The 12,960-nt window shown below is 32.5% G+C and overlaps 1 protein-coding gene across 1 annotated transcript in view; it reads left to right on the forward strand.

The window, feature by feature from the left end:
- Positions 1–286: 286 nt before the first annotated feature.
- The window catches only part of Hdc (histidine decarboxylase), a 32,322-nt gene continuing 19,648 nt past the window's right edge, over positions 287–12,960 (forward strand). The window contains exons 1-5 of the mRNA XM_090117575.1: positions 287–327; positions 5,454–5,496; positions 10,960–11,132; positions 11,928–12,041; positions 12,821–12,943. Of these exons, the coding sequence (XP_089973701.1) occupies positions 5,460–5,496; positions 10,960–11,132; positions 11,928–12,041; positions 12,821–12,943 (447 nt within the window). The 5' untranslated portion in view covers positions 287–327; positions 5,454–5,459. The remainder of the gene's footprint in view (positions 328–5,453; positions 5,497–10,959; positions 11,133–11,927; positions 12,042–12,820; positions 12,944–12,960) is intronic.

Consider the following 12,960-nt stretch of genomic DNA (forward strand, 5'->3'; position numbering starts at 1 on the left):
AAACTCCAACTTACTTAACTTATCAATACAAATATTCATTATTTACAAAGAAAAATCTATATTTAGTGTTTTGCTTACCGAATAAACAATATTTCCTCTAACATTGCAATATGTGAAGCGTTCCTAAATCCGCTCGCCCCTGCACTCAACACAACCCTCGACGGATCCGTCAACAAATCGGTCAACCAGTCGCTACCATCTCACCCTCTATATAAACCTCACATTCCCTCAACAACGAACAGTGTAACGGACGTTCTTGCTTATTTACAGTTAATAATTTTTTAAATTTCATTTTTTTCAAATCGAACGCCGCGCGCCAATTTTGACGTGAGTATTTTTTTTTATTTTGAGGCAGTGGCTTTTTTTAATTGACGTTTGTTTTTTTTTTTCATTTGACGTTACAATTTTTTTTAATTTAGTGCAGTTTTTTTTAATGATTTAAAAATGGTTGTTTATTATATCGCCCCGCGATTAAACTTTTTCTTAACTTATGCAGTTTAAATAAGTTTGTGTTTGTTGAAGCCACATTGAAACAGTTTCATTTTTTTCTCTATTTTAAGAAGAAAATTTTCTTCGATTATTAATATGTAGAAATAATAAATAAATGTACAGTGATTTATTATTTATATTTTATAAATAACAACAATTTTACAAAATACGACACTAAATGTTAATTGTTACGAAAATCAAAATGAAAAATGGAATCCCATCTGGATTCCATTTTTAAATACTCCTATTTGAAATAAAAAAAATACGAGAAATGGAACATGTCATGTAACCTTTTCAATAATGGCGTACTTATCATTTATTTACATTTTGAAATATTAGAAAATTTCAGGAAGTACAAAATACATTTTAAAAGTAATGACTAACTGAAATTCTTCATTATTGTGAACAGCGGTTAATGAATTGGTAAGTTACTTAAAAATTTATAAAAATTTAAATTTCAATGTGTCCCTAGAAGTTCCAAATTATTAATAGAGGCCTAGTTAAAAATTGCTATAATATCTGATTTTACTAATTTCTTGAATGTGATATTTAAAAGAACCTGGTACATTTTATAGTCGGTCGGTGTATGAGCTAATTTTCATCCCCTGAATGTAAGTAAAGACATTCTTCATAACTGTATACATCGGGGATCATAAACTGCCAACAAAATATCAAATAATAAATAATTCAATGTCAAATAAATAATTTATCTATTCAATTGAATATTATTATTATATAAAATTATTAGGTATATCAAAATAATATCTACGCATTCAAAATACCAATTGATGATTTTACCTTTTCACATTTAAGCGGTACATAATATTCATCAAATTCCCTCCGCTTAAAATATACAATAAAGCATAAAAAATCGGCGAAAACTAAATTTATAAGATAAACCTTAGGTTTTAAAAACAATTCTTCCATATTAATGTTTACTTCAAGTGAAGACAAAACATTAAGTCTTGCTTATTAAAAATGAAAAGTTTTAGACTTTTTAAATGTCCGTTGTTTTCTTTCAAGCTGCATAATGCATTTTAACCAACGTCAAAAAGGAGGTATACTTTCCACACTATTGTAATATTATAGAAAAACTAGCTTCCAAACGTGACTTCGTCCGTGAATAAAGTTCATTGACTACTGTAGATTTAAGATTAATTTATAGGTAGGTTATCTAACAAAATATATATATAGTTAAGAGCATAGCAATTTTAGCGTAATATTAAACAGTCTAGTCCTATCCTACTACCTAATATTATAAATGCGAAAGTTTGTGAGGATATGTGTGTGTGTTTGTTACTCTTTCACGCAAATACTACTGAACCGATTACAATGAAATTTGGCACACATTTAGAAGGTAACTTGGATTAACATATATGATAGGTTTTATCCCGGAAATCCCACGGGAACGAGAAATATGTGGGTTTTTCTTAGAAACGCGGGCGGAAAGCTAGTAATCTATAAAATGTAAAAATTCAGACAACCAACTGTACCATAAATATTACTAGTTTGGTTTCCTTTGATCTTACAAAGCCCCTATTTTTTTCAGTTTCTGCCAACGAAACGAATATAAGCAAAGAAATTCTTTATTATATGGCATGATAACGCGTGGTCGTCGGATTACATTAAAAAATGTCAATCCGATTAGCTCTTCCGGAGAAATGCGTAGACAAACGTCAACATTTATGTATTTACAGTTCATAAATAATTAAGTTCTAATATATTTTTATCATTTTCTATCTGCTAAGTTTTGCTAGTTATTTTAATAGAATCTATACGAATACTAGCGGTCCGCCCCGGCTTCGCCCGTGGTACATATGAAAAATAGATGTTGGCCGATTCTCAGACTTACCCGATATGCACAGAAAATTTCATGAGAATCGGTCCGCCCGTTTCGGAGGAGTATGCAGACTAACATTGTGACACGAGAATTTTATATATACTTAAGATTATAAAGGTTAAGAGTTTGTTTGTTTGGATGTACGTGCTTAAAACTACAAGTCCGATTTGAAAATTTCAATGTTTGATAGCCCATTTATTGAGGAAGATTGATATTTATATCATCACTCGACTTATAATAGGAGGAATGCGGGTAAAACCGCGCGATGCAACTAGTAATCTATAAACATCTAATAATAAACATATCAACTATATAATTTTATCATATAATTAGACAAATATTAAACGCAATCCATTGCTAGCTTTCTTCAACAAAAACCAATAAGATTTGAAGAAATATAGAAATGAAAAGCACATACATCAGACAGGTGATGTATCGTTGTTTGATCTTTAAACGCTAAGGAAACCTATTTCAAATATGAAGTGATAATAGAAAAATAGAGGACTCTCGATAGTTACATCATATATTATTAATTATACTGTGGTATTATATTATCTCTGCTCTTTACCAGATTCATCTTTATGTAGATTACTTATATTCTAAACTAGCTTTCCGCCCGCGGCCACGCCCGCATTTTCAGAGAAAAACCCGTTCCCGTAGGATTTCCGGAATAAAACCTATCCTATGTCCTTTCTCGGGTATCAAAATATATCTATACCAAATTTCATGCAAATTGGTTCAGTAGTTCAGGCGTGATTGAGTAACAGACAGACAGACAGAGTTACTTTCGCATTTATAATATTAGTATGGATTAGCACATAGGTTATACAATAGGAAAACCTTTAAAACCGTTTTAAGTTCATAAATTAAATGAAAAAAAAAATTCATTGTACATATTTAAAAATTTATAAACTAACTTTTCCCCGGGGTTTTACCCGAATTGCTCCGCTCCTGTTGGTCTTAGCGTGATGATATTATTATAGCCTATAGCCTTCCCCGATAAATGGGCTATCTAACACCGAAATAATTTTTCCATTCCTGAGATTAGCGCGTTCAAACAAACAAACTCTTCAGCTTTGTAATATATAGATAGATTTGTAATTTAATTGGCGGTTTATTCCTTAAGATTCACGTAAAATAAAACAGAAATTTACTTTTTTACAAATTCGTCGACATTTTGGTAACCTTCATGGATTTACATAATGTCAGTACGCGACGGAAACCTTACAATGTAGGGTAGTATTGATTATGTCAAGTTACGAATTAGCTATCACTGGACACCGTTTAACGTACAAATTCATATATTTCTTATTAACCGACTTCAAAAAAAGGAGGAGGTTATCAATTCGGCCGGTATGTTTTTTTTTTTATGTATGTACACCGATTACTCCGAGGTTTCTGAACCGATTTACGTGATTCTTTTTTTGTTCGATGCGGGATGGTGTCGAATTGGTCCCATAAAAATTTTATTCGGATAGGCCCAGTAGTTTTTATTTTATAAGCATTTTTGTCTGTATTTGTAAATGTTGCAAGTGCAAGTTTGAAGTCGGTTGTTTTTAACGCAGTTATCACTTGTTTCACAATTATATTTTATTATATTTTTTACCAGATGACACGACATAGATACTGTATTTGTGCGAACTGTCAATTAATGATTAAATAGTATTGATGTATAAGTTTTTCTTATATAAGATCCTCCTGACATATTTAGTGAAGTCCCATGTCCCCTTGTAGGGTAAGGGGCAGATGCATTATACATACTTTTTCACTGATCGATTTTCTTTAGGGACAGTAGGTGATCAGTCTTCTGTGTTCAAGAAATTTTTTTTTTCTTCGTCTTCACCGGGAACCCAGGTGCTACGCTCACGCGTCAACCACTGTACCGAGGAGGCGGTCATCCTGTCATTAACGAACGCAAAAAAATGCAATCGTTCACGCATGTTGATATGACCAAGATAAATAGGGATTCATTTTTATATACTTACTAGCTTTCCACCCGCGGCTTCGCCCGCGCAGTCAAAGAACCCGCATAGTTCCCGTTCCCGTGGGATTTCCGGTATTGCGTCATTTTCCCGGGATAAAAAGTAGCCTATGTCCTTTCTCGGGTATCAAAATATCTCCATACCAAATTTCATGAAAATTGGTTCAGTAGTTTAGGCGTGATTGAGGAACAGACAGACAGACAGAGTTACTTTCGCATTTATAATATTAGTATGGATAGAGATAGGCTTATATATTTAGAAAAGCCAAAAATTATTTACATAAACACAAAAAGGAAAGTAACATCATTTTTTTAATTTCAAAATCAAACTACCTACATAGTTTAATAATATCACCGGTTTGGAAATTCCTACATAAAAGATTTGTTGCTCTTTCAAATAATGTAAATTTAAGTTATTTTCCTAACATTTTGCACGCCTCATAAGCGAAGCGTTGAGGTGGGTACTACTGTCACTTCGCGCGAAACATCTGATTTTTCAAACTTAAAATGTCTTTATGTATCATACATTGCACTTGTAAGATAATACATACACACACATATTAAGAAAAAACACTATTTTTAACATTCATGATATTTTTGATGTCATTTTTGTTATTTAAACTAGTTAAAAAACAGTTTAAAAAAGTTCTGTCTTGGACGTCCGTGTGTCTGTATGTGCGGAGGATTTTCTTGTTAACACGATAGCGACCGAAATACTTTACTAATCGAGTCTTTTTTTTTCTCTTACGCTTGAGTATGCTCAGGAATAGAACCCTTTCATTTTTCAGGGTCTGATTCGATGTGGTTTAATTGTTATTAAATAAACAAAAATAATAATTAATAAATAATTATTAAAAAAAAAATTATGAGGCGTGCACTTTTGGATTTTCCAAACTATTTATACAATTTCATTTGGATGAACTTTAAGTAAAAAAAATGTATTTGCCGAACACATGTGGCAGAAGTAGGTACAACTTCTTTAGCAAGATTCAAAGATACCAAAATCGTTGCCTTACTCCATGACGTGACGGTATTGCCATGACGCGACATTGAAATTTTACTCTCAACGCGCCTAAAGAAGTTTCACTTCAAAAGGCTTCTTTATTAAATATCGTTAATTTATTAATATTTTATTTGTTCCAGATAACAATGGCGACGATGGATCACAGGGAATTCAGAGTTAAAGGTAAGGAATCCCTACTAATATTATAAATGCGAAAGTAACTCTTGTCTGTCTGTCTGTCTGTTACGCTTTCCCGCTTAAACCTCTCAACCGATTTTGATGAAATTTGGCACAGACAATCTTTAGACCCTGAGAAAGAACATAGGCCACCTTTTATCAAAACACCACGCGGGCGAAGCCGCGGGCGGAAGCTAGTTAGCAAATAAAACAACTTTTATTTTGTTATCAATAATGATTTTTTTAAACATAATTATAAATTAATACATAAATACATATTATAACTTATTAATACTACTACTATTTTTAGTTGCGAGATTTTCAGTAACATATGAAGAAATATTGTATTCATTCTTAGGCCGTATTCAGAAAGAAATCTGGAAACTTATAAGCGAATACCGGCGCAGGAAAATATATGAATCCGCGCTGAATAAAATATATGAATCGGCGCAGGTTCATACATTTTCCTGCGCGGGTTACCAGCGCTGTCAAGCGCCCGTAATCGCTTATAAGTTTCCCTTTCTTTCTGAATACGGCCTTAAGAAATATTGTTATTATGTATCAGCCGAAGTAAATTTTCTGTAAACAAGACTATCAAAGATCAATAAATAACTAAACAGCCTAGAAAAAATAATAAATCTATAATTATTATTATATGCATATCATTAGCATAATTGTATAGTCTGAGCTTAGGATTATCAATTATCTATTAGGAATATATATTTATTAATATATGATCATTGACCCTGTACCCTTGCTCTAAATAAATAAAGAAATAATTCATGGTCGAAGTCACTTCCAGTATAAATAGACCTTTGCTGCAGTGGTTAATCACTTAAATGTAAGTACGTAGGTTCGGTATTAGAAAACATAGCCCATTTATCGAGGAAGGCTAAAGGCTATATCATGCCGCTTAGATCTGCGGGTAAATCCGCGGAGCACAGCTAGTATGTGATAATTTTGGTTTTTTAACACGCTTCACCTATGCGTTTGTATGTCACCAATTCCTTAAGACTCAAACTACAGATTTAATTTCGAATACTTATCACTGATCGGCGACAATACAATAATTTTATTTTTTTTAATTGTTATTTCGTGTGTCTTTTTTTAACTAAGTACATGTTAACATACACTTTTTGTTTGACGTTAAAAAAATGGTAAAAATCTACATAACACGCTTATGCTCATACAAACATACAGCTGAAATAGAAGCATGTCAAAAAATCTTCCTCAAAAATAAACTATAATTTCTATCTTATCTTCTTCTTTATATATAAAAATGAATCGCAAAATGTGTTGGTAAGCGCATAACTCGAGAACGGCTGAACCGATTTCGATAATTCTTTTTTTATTATATTCCTTGAAGTACGAGGATGGTTTTTATGTAGAGAAAACGTAAATATGTACCACGGGCGAAGCCGGGGCGGACCGCTAGTTTCTAATACATTTAGGAAATAAATCAATCTAGATCCAACTGACAAACAGAAAAATCTTCGCAGTTGTTTAAAAAAAATGTCGTCTAAGATAATAGTCGTGCAAAATCCAATATGTCTGCCAAACGACGAGCAACGGCATAAAAATGTATCCGGGATCACCATAAGTTGTTCGATTGAATCACAAATGGTAGGATTTGTAATAAACGTGTTGTATTGGATTTTATTGTTGTCTTATTGATTATTTCTGATGTTAGGAAGTGTTAGTAGTTTCTATTTAGTTATTTAAACTATTATTTTAGTCTTCACGTAGGGAAGTCGAAATAAAACACATCTTAATCTCGTGCCACAATGTTTGTCCTCAATGGACTCCTAAACCACTTAACCGATTATAATAAAATTCGCACACCATGTGCAGTTCGATCCAACTTGAGAGATAGGATAGTTTGAACATGTAGGTACCACGGGCGAAGCCGGGGCGGACCGCTAGTGTATCTATAATCTGAACTGTCATTCATTACAAAATACATATGTGCCTATGTAGGTAATTTATTTATTTATTTATTTATATATTTATTTATTTATATAAGGCACAGTTACAGGATATAATCCAAGAACATTTACATCAACTTACTAAATTAAACAATATTAAGATTACGACCCAATTAAAACTGCACACAACATTTAAATCATTACAATAACATAAAAAAGTGAATACAGTAACTACATACCATCATTAATTATTATCAAGTCAAATGTTTTATCAATATATCAGTACTCATTAATTAAAATAACAAAAATAATTTAAATTAATTATAAGTGTTAACTTGAATTTTATTCATCATTTAAATTAATATCTATTTTATTTCTAAATTGATACAAATTATATAGGAAAATATCATTATTGTCACAAATCTCATTATAAAGCCTACACATTCGTATCAAAGGGCTGTTCTGAGAGACCATGTTTTTTGTAGTTGGCAAGGCAAATAATTTATAGGACCTTTTGGACCGACTTGGAACATTAATATTTATTTCATCTAATAAATTCTCATGCAGGGCACCATTGACAATCCTGTGAATATAACAAAGATCGGAGTTAATCCTCCGATTCTTTAAACTTTTCATGTTAAATTTTAAAAGTCTGTCATCATACTCCTTAATACTATTTCTTAAACCTAATCTAATACACAATGATCTTACAAATCGTCGCTGGATTGCCTCAATTCTATCAATATGTATATTATATATTGGTGACCATACCGACGAACAGTATTCAAGGATGCTTCTTACAAGAGAGTTATAAAGAATAATCCAAGAAGATGGACATTGAAATGGTTTGGCAACTCTGAGTATAAAGCCCAGAGCTCTGTTTGCTTTGCTACAAATGTGGTCATAATGGTTTCTAAAGGACAATACCGAATCAAATATTACTCCTAAATCTGATACCTGATCAACTCTTTCTAACACGAAATTTGAGATTCTGTATGAAAACTCAATTTTATATTTACTTTTGGAAAATGTTATCACTTTACACTTATTAATATTTAGTTCCATACAATTATCTACACACCAATCATGAATTTTATTAATGTCATATTGTAATAATTTACAATCATCTACGCTTTTTATTGCACGGTAAATTTTAAGATCATCAGCATAAGCCAAACAATTACTCTCTATTATATGTAGAAGGTCATTTATAAATATTAGAAATAATAATGGTCCTAAATTGGAGCCCTGGGGAACTCCAGATTTTGTGTGATAGGCAATTGAGCTGTATCCAAATACAGTAACCAGTTGCGATCGGTTCATAAGATACGACTGCAGCCAACGGTGCAGGTTGCCGTGTATTCCAAGATGAGCAGCTTTTATTAATAGAATAATATGATTAACGCGGTCAAAGGCCTTAGAGAAATCTGTATATAGGGAGTCAACCTGCACCCGCTCCCCAAAACAGGAACACAAATACGAAGTATATATAAGAAGATTTGAATTTGTTGATTTACCTGAAATGAAACCATGCTGATTAGGATTTAATTTATGTTTAATATGTGCGTATATATGTTCATAAACGAGGCTCTCGTATATTTTGGCAAAACAACTAAGAACACTTATTGGACGATAGTTCGATACACAACTTTTGTCACCAGATTTATAAATGGGAGTGATTCTAGCTATCTTCCACAACGAGGGAAAGGTCCCCTCAGAAAGGCATTTATTATACAATAGTGAGAGAGGTCTGACTAGGGCTGTAGCACAGAGCTTGATAAAGATTGGCGGAATACCGTCTGGTCCAGCACATTTGTTAACATCAATAGTTCTAAACCTTCGTTGAATGTCATGATCCGAGAGCCTAACATGAGATAATGAGAAATTTGCTCCAGAAAAATTAGGTGTGTAGTCACTAGTAACGCAGTCAGAGTATACAGAAGAGAAATAATCAGCGAAGAGATTAGCAATGTCTTCCCCGTTACTAGCTTTCCTATCTCCAAAATACATGTTGCTGGGTAAAGTATTTGTTATTTTTTTTGTTTTAGTATATTTCCAAAAAGATTTAATATTGTGTGACAAATTTTTTTCAATGTTGTCTAAATAATCAATAAAACAAGTTTTAATTAGTTTTTTAGTACGGCTCCTAAGTAAAGAGAACGTGTCATAATCACGAGGATTGTTCCATTTCATGTAACGGTTATGAAATTTATTTTTGCTTTTAACTAACTTAATTAAATTAGTGGAAAACCATATCGGATATTTATTACTCTTACTTTTACATTTTGGAGTATGTGTTTGTATTATTTTGCGAAGTTTCTCATAGAAAAAGTTTAAAAAATCATCACAACCAAGAATATTTATATGATGCTCCCAATCAAAACTTTTTATTTCGCGTATACAAGATTCATAATCAATTTTGTGGTAGCAAAGTTTATTTAATGGAATATTCTCAATGGAATATTCTCTTTATATTATATTATAATGACTTTAATTTATTTAATAAAAATAAAAAAGATTGCAGTCATTGCAGTGCATGGATTCCATTAAAAGCACAAATAAATAACTAATAGGATTAGAATTTTCTGTAAGTTAATCAATGGGCAGAGAATCATGTGATCAATTGACATGCAAATTAAAACCTTTGAGATGGAAGTTTCATTTTAAATTCTTTGTACGTTTCTTTTCAAGAAAACGTATATGAGTTTTAAAGTACATGTGTTACAAAGTTTTTAAGATAAGTTGAAAATCTTACGTGTCTTTTTAAAAGCACCTGTGAAAATTAATTATTTTTTGGAAATATTTTATTATAAATTACATCAATTCTGATCTTTTTAATATATATATGTATATTTTATTATATTTTTTAATTTTAAAGCCTGATAATTTTAATAATTTTTACTTACGAAAAAGTTGCCGCAAATTTCTGAGACTAGAAGACCGTTGTGTAAAATACATCTATTTATTTATTATACCTAATTATTTGTTGATATATAATTAACAAACTTGAACCACTTAAAATGTTAAAAAATTAAACAACTCTTACAACAATTACAACAATTATATAAAAACATGTATTTTGCTAGGTATTTCAATATTTTATTCTTTTTCAATGATACCGTCGCGTCACAATAGTGGAATAGGTAGTTTGTTTAGCGTATTCTTTTATACGTACCTTCAATGCTCGTATTCTATTTTTTTCTTAAATCTTACCTGCAAAACAGTAGACTTCATAGCCGAATGCCTCGAAAATGTTGGTGATAACCGTGTGTACCCGAACTTAAGCGGTAGGGTACACAAGTGGTAGTTTACCCGCACAATCGGCTGCCGTTTCACGGCAAGTTCAAGAATGTTAGGACAATATAACTATGCAATATCGTTTTATCAACAACCAAAGACTTCATAGCGGATAACCTCGAGAATGTTGGTGATAACCGCGTGTACCCTGACGTGCAGCCAGGGTACTTACATAAGCGACTGTCGAGCCACCGCAAGTCCTAGAATTTTGACTGAATATAACTATGCAATCTTGTTTTTTCAACAGCCAAAGAGCTAGTGGACTTCATAGCGGATTACTTGGAGAATGTTGGTGATAACCGCGTGTACCCTGACGTGCAGCCAGGGTACTTACATAAGCGGTTGCCGAACGAAGCGCCGAATTCGCCGGAGTCGTGGGATGATATCTTTAAAGACGTGCAGGAGCATATTATGCCTGGGGTAAGTGATTATTGTAGTTTGAAAGTGGTTGTAGTTTATTGAAGGTTCCATCGTCGAGTTATAACTTATAGGGATATGTGCCTTTTTAGAGTGACTCGGTAATATACAATTCAACTGTATATTTCGATGTTGAAGCACGTTGAAGATTTATCTTACTAACTTATAGTAGAATTTTAAAATGTGTTATTCCATAAATATAAATAAAAAGATTTTTGTTTAGATCTTAATATGTTTGTAGTATTATTTTATTACATACCTACTGTACTGAAATTGAATACCATGTTCATTACCAGTATCTCTTTTTCTTTCACTTTCTCTTTTAAATGAAAATTTGTCATGTTTCTCTTCAGTTCTAGATTTGATTGTGGATCTTTCGTTAACCATACTTTACTTTCATGGCCACATTGTTATTATTTCACACTAGATTTCCGCCCGCGGCTTCGCCCGCGTTTGCGAAGGAAAACCCGCATAGTTCCCGTTCCCGTGGGATTTCCGGGATAAAAACTATCCTATGTGTTAATCCAAGTTACCCTCTATATGTGTGCTAAATTTCATTGTAATCGGTTCAGTAGTTTTTACGTGAAAGAGTAACAAACATCCATACATCCATACATCCATACATCCATACATCCATACATCCTTACAAACTTTCGCCTTTATAATATATATTAGAAATATTAGAAGATATTAGATTTGGGATAGGTACATAATATGTGCGTAGTGCGTGTTTATTGTACATAATTATACACTTCAAAATATACAAGTCTACTATCTTTAATAAGTAATTTTTTCTAGATTGTCCACTGGCAGAGTCCCCACATGCACGCATACTTCCCGGCTCTGACGTCATACCCTTCTATCATGGGGGAAATGCTGTCTAGTGCTCTGAATGTTTTGTGTTTTACTTGGGTAAGTATTTAAGTAATAACATAATTATTGAAAGAAAATATGAAAATAATAGCGTCATTTTCATGTTTTGTCTCTCCATAAGAACCATGCGAATTGGTCGAGCCGTTCCCGAGTTTTACGCTTACACATTTGGCGATTCATTGTTATTTATATTAAAGAGAAGAAAAAGATTAGTGGTGGTCCAGTGATCGATAGTTGAATCTAACCAACAGTAGTTTTTAGATTATCTATTTTTTGTATTACGCCGTAAGAAACGTACCTGCAGAGTTTTTGCTTCCCTTATATTATCTACTAATGCTCCAATCAGTAGTGAATATCATTTATTTATTTATTTATTTAACACTTTATTGTGCAAAAAACAAAATATACATAAAGGTTACAAAAATAAGATTAAAAAGCACAAAGGGCGGCCTTATCACTATGCAGTGATCTCTGCCAGGCAACCACGGGGATCATGTATGTTGATGATGAAGATGACGTAATTAGAAATTAAAGATTTCAATCCATTTTAAACGTGATTTATTCAATTAGTCTCCCCGTGACCACGCTCGCTGCTAATGCAAAACGTCGGGTTAATAATATCACTACATAGTATAATTTTGATGCGTTTTATTTAATAGATAGAGTGATTCCAGAAGAAGGATTTAGTATATAATTTATTAGGTTTTAGCAAAGCGGGCGAAGCCGCGGGCGGTAAGCTAGTAATGAATAAATCGCGTTTCAAATCCGTTAAAATCTTTAATTTCTAAACGTATAATCGTTGGGTCCTTCTACAATAGGCCTCGTCACCAGCTGGAACCGAACTGGAGACCATAGCCATGAACTGGCTAGGCAAGCTGCTCGGTCTACCCGAATGCTTTCTTAATGAGAAGAATGATAGCCCTGGGGGTGGTGTTATACAGGTATGGCTATGTTACAT

This window comes from Colias eurytheme, chromosome 28, assembly GCF_061535395.1.
Source record: "Colias eurytheme isolate Ceu_HAF_F1 chromosome 28, ilColEury1 Martin Lab GWU primary, whole genome shotgun sequence".
Lineage (NCBI taxonomy): Eukaryota > Metazoa > Arthropoda > Insecta > Lepidoptera > Pieridae > Colias > Colias eurytheme.